The sequence below is a fragment of the Sceloporus occidentalis genome, unplaced genomic scaffold, assembly GCF_023333645.1.
Source record: "Sceloporus occidentalis isolate IW3139 unplaced genomic scaffold, rSceOcc1.0.p SCAF_5, whole genome shotgun sequence".
NCBI classification, from domain to species: domain Eukaryota; kingdom Metazoa; phylum Chordata; class Lepidosauria; order Squamata; family Phrynosomatidae; genus Sceloporus; species Sceloporus occidentalis.
Window position 1 is genome coordinate 101874334 of NW_028316985.1, and position 14292 is coordinate 101888625.

The window sequence follows — 14292 nt, forward strand, 5'->3', positions numbered from 1 at the left end:
CCCTGTTCCTCCTCCTCTTCCTGACCGCTGCTTCCTCCTCTACCCTCTTGCGACGGGCTCTTCAAGGCTCGCCTGCCAGACCTCCACGCAAGGTGGAAAAAGGCTCGCCCAGTTGGCCCACCTCATTACTTCCTTTCCCTCACAAACTCCCTCTGCCTCGCTTGACTGGCTCACCTCAGTCAGCTGCAGCATGCATGCATACAAAGAGTGGGAAGTGGGGGGGGAAGCTCACTCCTCTTGTGAAAGAGGAGCAGTCCTGCCTGAGAGGGGTGCGCATGCACGATAAGAGGATGAGGGGACAGGAGGAGGAAGTAAAGGTTATGCGCTTGCTAGCCGGCCTGCCTTCAAGCATGCACAGACCAAGCTGGTACCGAGGCGCATGCTCACTCCCCCTCCGGCTTTCTCTGGCACCCCCTTCCTCCTAGTCCTCCTCCCTGCTGCAACGCTGTGCCTTCCCTCTGTTTCTCCTCCTCCCTGCTGATGCAGCACACCGTGCAGCCCCTTCCTCTTCCTCCTCATCTTCCTTCCTGCTGCCCTGCCATGCCCCGTATACCTCTACCTCCTTTCTCCCCCCCCCCCCAGATTTGCAATCCGTGGATGCCCAAATCTGCAGATTGCAGGTTCATGGATAAGGAGGGCCCACTGCAACTGTAAAACTAATCAGAAAAAATGATATTTTAAAAATGAAACTTTCATCTGGTTGTAAATATAAAAAATTATACCAACAAGAATGAGTCTTTGGTAAGTCTGAGCTGTGTAAAATATGTATTAAGCTTATAGTTAGGAAGACTGACATTTCTGGGGGGAGGGGGAAATCACATAATTAAATTGATTCTGAGTAGTGATTTAAATTGTAATTTAAATTATGATCTAAGTAAAATTGATTTAGATTGATTTAAAGTAAATCCACCCTGCCCACCACCAACCTTCAAATAAACATACTCAAACTCAGCAGACAGTGGGACAAGGCATCAGGTGAGGAAGATGGAATCCCAATAGATCACTTCAACTCCACCTTCCCATTCCCCAGGCCTTGTCTGCTGTGAAACGATGAGACTTACTATTGGAGGCTGACTCCAAACTGCTGAGTCGGGAGAGGAGGTCTTGGTGGAGGAAGCTTTACTGGGGCAGATGTTTTCTTCTTTTGTTTAGTCCGAAGTTTTTCATCATGCCTATTGAAGAAAAATGGCTTCATTCATGTTTTCCAGAACAAGCTCACAAAGAAATTGAATGGTGTCCCAAAAGAGTGTTTAATCAGATCAAGATCTTAATTATAGGTTGCAATCTCTTTATACATATCAAAACCTAAAATAGCATCAAAACATACCACCTGCATTTCTGTTCCTCTCTTATGTGTGATTCTACGTGATGCTTCTCAGTAGCTCCAGTCATATGCTTTGTATACAGTGTGACCTTGAGCCACTCAAAATAGCAGAGATTGAGATTCCTAATGGTCCTCAAATTGTGGAAAGTGAAAGCATATACTGTATATATTCACGTATGAGTCTAAAAATTTTAGTCAAAAAATTGATCCAAAAAACCTGAGTTGACTTATCCATAGGTCAATGCAAATACTGTACTTTAACTCTTATTTTAAAAGGAACCATCCCTTCGTCAAAGGCAAGAGTATAATTTGTCCTGGAAGCACTGACACCACCCTCTACTCTCTCATCCATCCTAGCCTTTAGTGTGAGCATGAACGGTTAAGGGATTTTGTACGATCTTTGGCAATGTTTTCTTTTGTGCCATCCTTTAGAACAGGCCTGAACATACTTACAGCCTGGGGGCTGCATGCAGCCCGCCAAAGGATTTTGGGTGGCCCGTAGAGATGTGCAACGATATCAAGGCTCCTCCACCCTTGGCCTCCTCCTGAGGAGAGGGCCATACAGAAGAAGCGAACACTAACCCTGCAAGCCTCCTCCACCATCTGGTTTTTTTTTCCTGAGGAGAAGGCCAGGTGGTGGAGGAAGAGGAGGACAGACAAACACTTACCCTGCAAGGCTCCTCCATTGCCCTGCTTTGTGCTGAGGAAAAGGCCGGGCTGCATTTGTGGAGGAGGATGGGTGAACATCCACACTGCAAAGCTCCTCCGCTGCTCAGCTTTCTCCTAAGGAGGACGGGGGGGGGGGGGGGGGGAGGAGGACTGGCAAACATCCTGCTAGCCTCCTCCTTTGCCTGGCTTTCTCCTGACAAGGTGGCAGAGGAGGAAGAGGGGGCCAATGCTCACCCCTCAAGGCTCCTCTGTCACTCGGCCTTCTCCCAAGGAGAAGTCTGGATGGAGGGGGAGAACAGGAAAGGCTCCCCTGCTGCTCAGCTTTCTCCTGAGGAGAGTGCCAGGCAGGGGAGGAGGAGGGAATTAATATTAATTAATTCTAATTCTAATCAATTAATTAATAATCAATATTAATTAGTATTATAAATTAATTAATATTTAATTAAAACCTATCTGCGGCCCAAAGAAGTTTAGCATATTTTAATTTTGGCCTCTACTTACTGCCAGGTTATGCAGGCCTGCTTTAGATCCTTTGCTACATGCACCTATGTTTTACTCTTGACTTATCCACAAGTCATATCAATTCCTTAATTTTGGCCCTAAGAATCTGTCCTCTACTTATACATGAGGTCAACTTGTAGCCAAGTATATACAGTATGTTTGCTGCTATGATGGGGAAATGGAAGCAAAAATAAATAATGAACATCACAATTTTAGTCAACTAAAATTTGGTACAGTAACCTCTAAAATAATAAAGGAAAACATTTTCACATAAAATCACTTAAAAAGGAAAGAGACTACAGCAAAATTTATTTTCAATACTTTAAAAAATATTTTCAATGTATCACATACCGAATAACCTCTTCAGGGATGTTCAGCTGGTCATATTTAAGGTGCTCTCTCAGGTCACTTAAATAATTCAGATAGATGACCTTCTTCCCAAACTTGTGACTTTAAAATACAGTAGAAGTTATATAAATACTAATTTAAGACCTGATGAAATTCATGCTTTCATCTCCTGAAATGCTTGCTTTATATTACGGAACCCAAATATCAATACAATTCAATCATCCCATGATTGAAGCAGCCGTGAAACAAAACATATTCATTTTCATATGATCAAACATATACATACCATGCTCAATCTAATTTTAATAAAAATGACTCTGTTCTATCTGAATATAATTGCTATTTGCATACATATGGAACTCATTGTTTTGAGAATTCCACAAAAGCATTATTTTAACACAGGATTAAAAATGTATGAAAGAATGTGTTGTTAAAATTTTATGTCAACAGTCATCTTTTTGCCCCAGCTCAAAACATTTGTTGCTGGCAAAGTAGTTTGTGGTTTGCTCTATATGGAAAGATTAAATTAGTAGCAAGAGAATTCATACATCCAATTCATAATTACCACAACAGTTATAGGAAGTATTTTCCTGTTGCCTGTTTCCTTCCTGCTTTGACTGTGTCTGGATGCAGGAATGGCATGGGAAGAATGAGTTCTGTGGTTCTCACCCCTGTAAATATGGCCTTCCTCATTTCCAGGAAGGGCAACATTACACAGGCAGAAATCTCATTCCTGTGTCCACATGAGTCTGTCATCCACATACTACTAGAGGGGTGCACAGCACCCAGTTAGAGGTAATGCTCTCTCCTTCGTTCTGTCTGAGACTGCAACTTTAAGTGAAACAGGATCTGAAGTCGAAGGCTTTCATGGCTTGCATCCATAGTTTTTGTGGGTTTTTCGGGCTATGTGGCCATATTCTAGAAGAGTTTGTTTCTGATGTTTCACCAGCATCTGTGGCTGGCATCTTCAGAGAAATGCCAGCCACAGATGCTGGCAAAATATCAGAAACAAACCTTTCTAGAACATGGTCACACAGCCCGAAAAACCCACAAAAACAAAACAAAACTATGAAACACAATCTTCTCTTTCCATTTTTAAAGGGAGCAATAGAAACCAGTGGTTTTGTGGCATTTTTGGCAGTGGCAATCCCCCCCCCCCGCCTTTCCTGATGCATGTCTACACAATTTGAGGAGACATTTGTCTGCATAAATTTACAGCACTTTCTCTTACTTTCGGGCTCTACAAATTGAATTACTTTTACAGGTATTTAGTAATATCACATAGCCAAACCAGATTGGCTATAAACTGTCCTCACTCCTGATTGGCTGAGGTAATTCATATGATCTAGTCCAGGAAGAAAGGAGAAAAATAAAACAAAGGGGAGAACAGCACGAATCAAAATCAGTTGGGAGACATGATGATACAGAAAAAGACTTAAAATATTTCTCGCCTGCACCTTAAACCTTTTAGTCCACAAATGGAAGTCTGACAATATTCAGCAAATAACTGGTACTACATTTCAAAACAGCCTGCGTGTCACAGACAAGCAATGCTCCCCCTTTTTAATTCAGTTTCATATATAAAGATAATTCTGATTCATGTTTTTCTGCATAGTGTTGGTTGTGGGCTCCCAATCTGAAGTAAACACAGAAATCAGTACAAAAACTCACCAGTTTGTTACATAGACCAGAGTGGATGCAAATTAGGATTAAAAAAAAAAGAAATTTCAACATTATTCTCATTTCTGCATGATAGAGGAATAATCTATTATTCAGAATAGCATTGAAAACCTAATTATGTATATGCAGGCTCCCTCTAGTGGAAAACTGCATGAAATTGGGCATATTTCATTCTTTAATTGGAAGGAACTGATTAACCAAAAGAGCTGGTTTCTGCTAGAAAGGAAGCACTTTCCCAGAACTAACATATTTGATACTCTGTGTGTACAAGCCTATTTAGGATTTCCACCATGCTCTTCTATTATAAATTAAGCATTTATGCCAGCTAATTAGGTACTCCCCTCCCTGCAAACTAGATTGTATTACACATTAAAGCAGTGACTGAGAGAACTTACTAAACATGATTAATACAAACAGTTTTATGATCCAGATAATTTGCTGTTCACCTCAGAATGGATTTCTATTCTGTAAAATTTGCTATTGTAACACTAATACATACAGAAGATATTACAAGGTAACTTCTCATTTTATGGTTTCTATTGGTATGGAAAAATATAATTTCCAAATTCAGGGTGGAAAAGGAACTCCTTAAAAATGGACAGGCAAGATCTTATTTGGATCACAGCCATATAAGCACATATGTGTCTTTTTGTCACACTATTAGAGTAGGTCAAGCATTAGAGTAGATCCAAGAACAGAGTTTCTCCAGAAGCATGGAGACAAAGCACTGGGAAACCTGAACACATCATGATGGCAAAAGAAATGGTATATAACTAGACATCCACTTATCCTTCTGCCATACTGTGCTGTATCTGACTGAGAATCACTTTTGTTGATCAATATGCTGCTGCTAGAGACCAAAGGCCCTGTCTGCACCAGCGTGGGACAGCTTGGAGTATCCTGACCCTGGATCTGTCCTGTCCCTTTTTGTCCTGTCCCTCCCCAAGAAGCCTTCCATTCTGATGTTGGGCAGATCCCGTGGGAAAATGGGAATTTAACAGGAGTTAAACAAGATTCAAATTTAAACAAAACTTGCTGATTCGGTAATTTATCACACTAAGGGACTACCCAAGTGAAATAATGATAAATTAAGCTGAACGCAAAGCAGAGAAAAACGGCAGCTTTTTACTTTTGGAACAACCCGAAAGTAAAAAAAGCTGCCGTTTTTCTCTGCTTTGCGTTCGGATTAACTTTGCATTCTTTCACGTTAACAGGGACGTCGTGTGATAAACTTTGGGCATCTCTGGGTTTTCTTTGCTTTAAATCTCATTTAAGTCCCGTTTTCCCACAGCATCTCACTAGTGTGATAAACTCCTTAGTGAGATTTACTCTCAAGCAAGCATGTTTAGGATCAGGCAATTATCAGGTAAGGCAGGCAAAATATCCTGTCATAACCAGTGTAATGAGTTAGAACTCCCCCCCTCCCCAAAAAAAACCCAGAAGGCAAGAGATGAAAGAAAAAGAAAATGGAATGATCAAGGTTTTTATCTTGCATCTTCTGTAACATAGATGTTTCTAGAAAATGAAAGAAAGCAATAAACTGTCCTTCAGCTAAAAACAAAATTGTTTCCAGCATACCAGTTTGTACCTGATTAGAGGTTTAAAGATGTTCCAAATAATTTTTATGAAGTTGGTTGGATGTACAATATAGACTGCTTTCAGATTTTTCTTATACCTGAGGAAAAGAAAATTAAATTGTTAGATGACATCTGAATGCTACATGCTGCAGTGCAGAGAAGCTGCAATTGAATGAAAAAAGTTTTTATTACTAGAACATTATATAGTATTCCTTTCAAGTACATCTAATTCAGAGGAAATTGAATGTAAAATGAAAAGAGGAAATGGCCAGTTCTGATGGAACTGAAGTAGACAAAGATTATATACCTATTATATTACAAACCAGTATCTGAATTGTTCTGTGGGTATAATAATGATGGGGAAAATATCTCTAAATGATAGCAAGAATTTGGGAAACAGAGAAAGGAAAAAAGAGGGAAAGTCAGGAGAATATCTTTCAAAACTATGTAAAAGAAAATCATTATTTGATTCAACATTTCACTATTCTCTGCTTGAAAAACGAAGTAACACATTGGAAAGGACATCCAACTTGTCAAAAGTATTTGTTTCTGATATGTGGTACTTTGTTTTGCAGTCTTAAAGATACTTGTAATACTTTGTCCAAACTGTTATCAAATCGCTATAGCATCTGAAAGTTGCAAACAGTTCATTTAATAATTTTTCTTGATAAATCAATGAGAAGTCTTACAGGAGATGCAACTAGAGAATTTGGGAGATAGTCACAGGATAATTCATCAGTGTATGTATCAAATACAACATATATTGTGTAAGGGTACACATAATATATGGATGACATATCTATATATGCCCACTCCTGAACTACATGTATACTGGCAAGTAATAGAGGAAAGAATTGTCTGGAATAAATTTCTTATGTTACAACCTGATATTGCAATAATTGGAAGAATGATAAAGTTCAGCTACTTTTTAGTTACATTGCTTGGAGAAATCTTTTCTTACTTTAGTATCTGAAATTCCATAGCATTTTCAATGTTCAAACCTAGAGCACTCTGGAGAGCCACTGTCACAGACACAAATTTGGGGATGAGAAATTATGACACATCATGTCTAGTTGCCCTGCTAGCTGTTTTGGGGTGGGAAATATCCTGAAACCCCTGCAAAGGGGTGGTATTACTATGGAAAGGTGTTTTGTTTAGCCAAAATATGAAAGGGTTTGCCTTTGGGAAAATGGTGGAGTTTCCAAAGGTCAAAATGGACTACAATTGGGTTGCAGGACATGAAGGATGACCTCCAGAGGAAGCCTCCTGTCAGCATACTTGTCCTTCGGGAGTTTTCCTCTGCATCCTCTGGAGTCACTTAGTCCTATCCCCACAGAGGGCTGGCTCCAGAGAGTGCCCCACAAGAAGGATGGGCTCTCCATTCTCCTCCAGGAACACCCTGATGGAGCTGCTTCCCTCAGGTCTGCCTTCCGCCTCCTGGCCTTGGAGCAAAGCCGAGCAGCAGGGTGCAGGAAGTCTGGAGGGAAGTGTGGCCAGGAGTCTCCCATCGAGGAAGCAGTCTGAGGAGCACCAGCCTAGCCTGGCTGAGCTGGTGGGGAGAGCAACCAAGGAGGAAGATGGAGCTGCAGTCACCAGAGCAGGGCCTCTTTCCCTGGCAGAGTGGAAGTGAGGAGGAGCGCCAGGGGTAGCTGTGGGCAGGCTGAGTTCCCATGGCTAAGGGCGGCCATGTTCTGGCCTGGAGGGCAGCAGAAGTGGATGGTATGGGAGGGGAAGTATCTCTACCCTCCATCACTTGCCTGGCTTTTATTTTTTTATTAAAAAAGAAAGAAAGACTTCCTGACAGCAGTGTGGCTCAGGCACCGAAGAGGCTTAGCTCAGGGTTGCCTTTACCCCTGCATCCCGCCAAGGCCTCCAGGCTGCCCTTGCCTGGCTCCCAAGCACCCTCTCCAGGTCCAGATCCTGCAAGGCATCCTCAGAAATTACAGCCACCAACTGAGCTGCAGCTCTCCACAGCCCAAATAGCTGCTCTGGAGACCACATCCTGGCAAGAAAAATGGAGGAGGAAGTGGTGGGGAGGTGGAGTGTAAAGTGGATGATCGGTAGAAGCCACCCCTCGATTTATCCACGGGTCATGGCAAATTCCCTAATTTTGGCCCCATAATCTACCCTCAACTTATACACGAGGTCGACTTATAGTCAAGTATATAAGGTACCTCATATTGGCTGGACTGTGCTTTGGGAATAATAGTTTTTAGTGTGATTAAGAAAACATACTTCCTGTCAAATTGCTTGTAAGCACTTTGCAACCAGCTCAGGGAGGGTTTATTCTGACTGTTCAGGCCATAATGAAAGTAGACAACTGTGTAGTCATTTTCCACATACTGGTCCAGAGTATACTTTAAATATCTAGAAAGAGAAGCCACAAATCAAATATTAGTACCTACACTATATTTTCACATATTAATTATTTTGAATATGTATTTGGTGATATCAGATAACCCAAAAGCATATCTTCATGGTATGGTTGTGCATATAAATTCAGACCCAAGCCAAACTGTCAAATATACCTGCTTGATATGGTTCCTACCCACCTCTAGTCTCATATAGCTTTGGCCACACTTATAAGTTCATTCAGAGATAATTCAAATATGAGAACAGTATGCAGCAAAGTGTGACATGATGAAGTGACTGATGCCTCACTAATGGCTGGGAACTGGAAAACGTATAACTTATTTACTTACTAATACATAGTCCTGGCCTCACTGGACTTTTTCCCAATAGTATGTACACATGCGAGTGAAGAGAAGATAACTTACTCTAATAACCGACTGTGATTAAGCTGGTAAGAAGGAGGCATACGGCAACAACTGAACACTATCACCTTTCTGCCCAACTTGTCATCGCCTGAAAAACCAAAACAGATTAGGCATGCCATCATTTAATTTTGTATGCATAGGAGGCATGTTTTAAAATACAGTAAGCCCTCCACCTTCGCCCATGCATATTTGTGTTTTCCCCACTTTTGCGGGGGTCTTGCACTGGTAACCCCCATGAATGTGGAGGGCAGACTGTAAATTGATCTTAAATTTTGGAGAAAAACTGTTCTGAAATATGGATATTCCAAATTCAACTCTTTCACACTTTGGGACATAGGAAGTATATAATGCATATCTCCAGCTCTTCCTCCCCCCAGCATCTTAATTAATCTATGACATTTGAAAACATGACAGAAAAAAGAGAAAGTCAAACTGTTTACTTTGAGTTACAGCTTTTAATTCTTTAAATTATATACTTTGAGAGGTTTGTGACATAGTATTTCCTTTTGTGTAAATCAATCATAAATTTTAATGACAGAAATGAATACAATTAAACTGATTACAATCTAATAAAAGACTAAAGCTGAAGGTGGGAGAGGAATGTCATAGTAAGCTTGCTGTGTGTTCAAAAAGTTGGATATTTTACTAAACTATTCAAAATCTGTCAAAACTAAGGCATTAACATAACTACAAAAACCTGGAACTCTACCACTCTATAGAAAATATTAGTATAATCACTGCTTTTTGACAGCTATATTATTTAATTGGTATGAAAGAAACTGACTGTTATAAAATCATAATAAACTCACATATTTTTAAATATGTTAAAGCAGAATTAATTTACATAATTTTTGTACAAATAACATCACAATGTACAGCAATTTCATTTCTAGGTAAATGCGCACCACTTATTATATACTGGATTGAACAGTGTAATTTTATTTAATTGGAGATAAATCTGTTTCTCTAAAGGTTAAGTGTCATTTCATCACAGATAATAATAGCAATCTCAATTGTTTAATACTTCAGTTCGCAATTCGTCTTCTTATGTAGCCAAAGCAACAGCTGTAAAAAAAATACAGTTTGGAAGAGCCTGAAGGCCTGATCCAGTTTCCAGGCCATCAGTTTGTTTTCCTTGTTATATGCAAGATTCCATTTTAAAATCAGTCTTAAAACCAAAAGTATCTTCACCAAAGTTTGTGACTGATTTAGATTAAACACAAAACCATTACAGAGTATGATAATGTGAAGTAGAAGAATAAAGTGATGTGCAAAGACAAAAGAAAACGCCAGACAAGTTTTCAGTACTCACCCGCAAAGCGAATGATGTTGTGCCTTGCCACATCATAATACGGATGAGTCATACTGACATCAGCATCTCTGTTTGATACAGATGCAAATGAGCTTGTGATCTCTCCCATAGCTGCATTTTCTGCTTCATCTTTCTGTAATTCTGAAGCAAAACAAAAATGGAGGCACATTTTAGAAAATACCAAGGACCATTCCCCCATCCTCACCCCAAACAGAACAAAACACTCTTCTGCAAACAACTCCAGTGTATCTATTAAGGATACTAAGCACTTCTACTTCAGAATTCTAGTCCAAACACCCAACATGTAAATACCTCTGGGAAGCCAACAAGCACGGCTTGAAGGCAACTTCTTGGTTCTAATGTATGCCCAAATAACTGGTACATCTTTAAATCCAAAACACACTGCAGAATAATCCAGTTTGAGAAATAATCCAGTTTGAGACCACTTTAACTGCCCTGGCTCAGTGCTAGGGAATCTTGAGAATTGTAGTTTATTGCAGCACCAGAGCTCTCTAACAGGGAAGGCTAAAATTGTTAAAGTATGTATATACATCAGTGTGTGAATGAAATATGCACACTAAGCAAACAAAATATTTTTATTCATATACTACGCCAAGCAGGGAGGGGGCACAAAATCCACATATGATGTAAAGGTTACAAGAGTAAAAAGTTTGAGAACCACAAATCTAAAGAACACCTGGTCGCCACATCTTACCACATTGAATTCCAAAACTTTGTTATCCATCAATGAATAATGTGTATTTCTGTCTATCCTGGACTACAGCATATCAACTTCAATGGGCAACCCCAAATTATGGAAGTGTACCTATCAACACTTTGTCTTTCAATGCATGTGTTACAACCCAAGAAAAAATTAACCATTGGTGTGCGTGTTTTAATAACAGCTTGTTTTTAAAACCAACATTATATTTTTAAGATATTATAATGCCAATTTTTATGTTGCATAAAGTATTGGGCACTGCATATATGGTGAAGTTTTAATATTTTAAAAGTTCTACAGAGACCTAGAAAATATGAGATACATTTTACAACTATTTACAGTAGTAATATTATAATGACAACATTCAATCAGGTACTATGTGTGGAGAAAAATCTAATTTTATTAGTTTAAAGTTTAACTTGTTCGATGATTTTTCTTAACCAAACTGTTAGTATGCTCAAGAACTAAGGACTACACCTAAGCCAGATGTTTCTAGAAGTTCACAAGCAGGACATGAAGAAGATGGCAACCTATTGTTGCACGTGCCACACAAATAATACTCACAGGTACATCACTTTTGGATATGGAAACTTTTTGTTATCTTGAATGATTTATATGTATCCAGTAGCATTATTTATGTATGTGTATATGCATGCCATTTATGTTCAATAAATGCAATACCTTTTCTTCTGCCTCTATAAAAAGTCTTTTACAGTCACATTTCTATATTATTATATGCTAAAATTGATTTTTCAAAATGATGGGCCCCCTAATGAGATGGCCATATGGTTACGTTTTCTGGAACATCTTCAAAAGATAACATACAATCAGGCAGTCTCTAGCCTCATTCAATACTTGTCTGTTTAGAGTAATGACTCCCATTTGTACTGCAATATGTGATGATAGCAATATTCCAATAGCCTAGAATTTCACAGGGAGCACATACCAATAATTCATATAAACTGCGTGTATTAAACTAACCTTCAACCTTAATAGCTTTTGATAATAAGGTACATGTCAGTACGGTGGTTGTAACTCAAATATATTACACGATCCTGGCAAAAGTTTTTCACTTATGGAAAAATTTCTTCTAAATCACATGGCAATATCTAACAAAATATCTCTTGATTAGTATTACATATATTTACCTATTTCAGCTAACTTTTCAAAGTCAATTGCAGACATGCTTTCAGTATTCCAGCCTTTGCAGTCAGTGATGTCTACTAGTTGCTCAACTGATTGGTCTTTAGTCCTTGAAAACAAAACAAAGAATGAATAGTTAAAATCATAAAAAAAGTGTTTCTGTAGCATGTTTAAGGTCATGTTTAAGGTCACAATCCCAACCCTGCACTGTTCTAACTATGTTCAGAGAGTCTTCATTGCAACTAGATTCTTTTGTATTTTATTGAGTTTGGTTCCAGCTTCCGAAAGTCTAACATAAGCTGGAAGAAGCTGCTGTTAGACAGGCTCACTATTGCTACTGTCCTGTTGTTGCTGTTGTTGTTGCTGTTGTTGTTGCTGCTGCTGCTGTTCTGTGCCTTCAAGTAATTTCCAATGTATGGTGACTCTAAGGTGAACCTATCACAGGATTTTCTATGCAAGATTTGTTCAGGGGAGGGGGGTTGTCTGTGCTGTCCTCTGAGGCTGAAAGGTCACCAAGTGGGTTTCCATGGCTGAACTGAAATTTGAACTCTAGTCTCCAGAGTCACAATCCAATGCTCCCTGTTCACCTCACTATACCACCCTTGCTTTGAGCAACCACTAGAGACACAAACCAATTCCATTATTGACCCTTCTCCCTCAGAAATGGGTACACAAGTAAAACCCAAAATACATTATTGAAGTATTCTGTTGTTTGTAAAAGGAGAAACGTGTGCATGCACATCCATAGAGAATACAGTCAGCCCTTCGTATCTGTGGGGGATCCATTCCAAACACACACACTGCTACAGATAAGAAAAAACGCAGGACCTCATTTGTCCCCAATGCCTGCTGCTCCATCTCCAGCTTTCTCTGAGGGGAGAAGGTGCAGGGACAGTCAAGAGGGAGAGGTATCTTGTCCCTCATATCCCCAAACATCGTTCACTCCCATTGAAGGTGATCTCAGAATGCAGGCAGCCCCCAGCACATGCCTGGTGAGGAGCTTCCCTCACTACCTTGCATGCCTGTCTACCTGCTTACTTCACCTGGCGAGATGCCTTGGACCTACCATGGGCAGGAATTACAAATATGTTTCTTGCAAGGGGACAGAGGTAAGGAAGGTTGGCAGGATGAGGAATCAACTGCCTGGCAGAGGGGAGTTGGGGAAAGTAGGGCTTCTGTGCTCTCCTGCACTGCCACCATCTTTGCTCCTGCCAGCCTCTAGTGAGGTGGTTTGAGAATTCCTTATGCCCCACAGTGAGGGAGGGGGACATCTTCCTCCTGCCCACTGGGTATCCCACTGAAAGCACCTCTGCCATCGCGGCAGGCAACCAAGCCAAAGCAGTGAGTCTTTCTCCTCCACCTGCTGGCACTGCTGACAATGCCCACCCCCCATGTGTCACTTGTGAGTGAAGAGTCTCCACTGGGTACCATCCAACCTGGCCAGGTTGGTCATATCTCTGAGCCTGGCACTGGAGGTGGGCCGGGCGCTCTGCCACATATGGGTCTTGGGTTGAGCAGCAGGATGGGTATGTGTGCACTCTTTCCATACCAGCTGACAACACAGTTAGTGATGCCATTGGGCGCAGCCGCACCACCATTGGGAACAACGGGATGCTCAAATCCGCAGATGGCAAGCCTGTGGATGGTGAGAGCCCACTTTACTGGTTTTTTTTCTTTTCGTATTTATCAGTTGTCTTTCAAAAGTCAGACCAAATATATCATAAGAGAGCAATTCAGTGTCTAGCTCATAACTCAAAAGTAACTTAAGAACAAAAGTGCCTCTTTACAGCAGAATCATGGTTGCAGTAAACTAAGTACAGGGATGCCTTGCCTGCTCATTCACAAATGGACTCAACATACCAAGAAATGCAACTTGACTCACCACCAAACTAGCCTCTACATACACAGATCATTGGTCAGGCTGCAGCTCTGTCTCATTTTTTTACAATAAAACTCATACACTATGCAACCATCAAATCTGTACAGACGGAAATCCTTCTTCTCCAAACCTAGCACACATGGCACATCAGCTTGTCTAGTTTGCCCACACTTTTTAACGTTATCAAAAGTGTTCCTACATGTCCCCTCTCCAAGAAACTAAACCAAGGAAAAAGATAAGATCATGGAAAGAAATCATCTGGCCAGTTTTCAGTACAGTATATGCAGTCTTGAGGAGCTCCAATTCCAGTTACAAGGGGAAGAGAATTACTGCAGCACACTTGGAAATTAATTTACCCTTG

The 14292-nt window shown here is 40.4% G+C and overlaps 1 protein-coding gene across 1 annotated transcript in view; it reads right to left on the reverse strand.

Moving 5' to 3' along the window:
- Positions 1-14292, reverse strand: part of LOC149312594 (rho GTPase-activating protein 8-like) — a 47388-nt gene that overhangs the window by 20029 nt on the left and 13067 nt on the right. The window contains exons 2-8 of the mRNA XM_089524938.1: positions 12058-12161; positions 10189-10329; positions 8877-8964; positions 8335-8466; positions 6111-6197; positions 2846-2944; positions 1062-1172 (exon numbers count right to left, since the gene is read on the reverse strand). Of these exons, the coding sequence (XP_089381064.1) occupies positions 1062-1172; positions 2846-2944; positions 6111-6197; positions 8335-8466; positions 8877-8964; positions 10189-10329; positions 12058-12094 (695 nt within the window). The 5' untranslated portion in view covers positions 12095-12161. The remainder of the gene's footprint in view (positions 1-1061; positions 1173-2845; positions 2945-6110; positions 6198-8334; positions 8467-8876; positions 8965-10188; positions 10330-12057; positions 12162-14292) is intronic.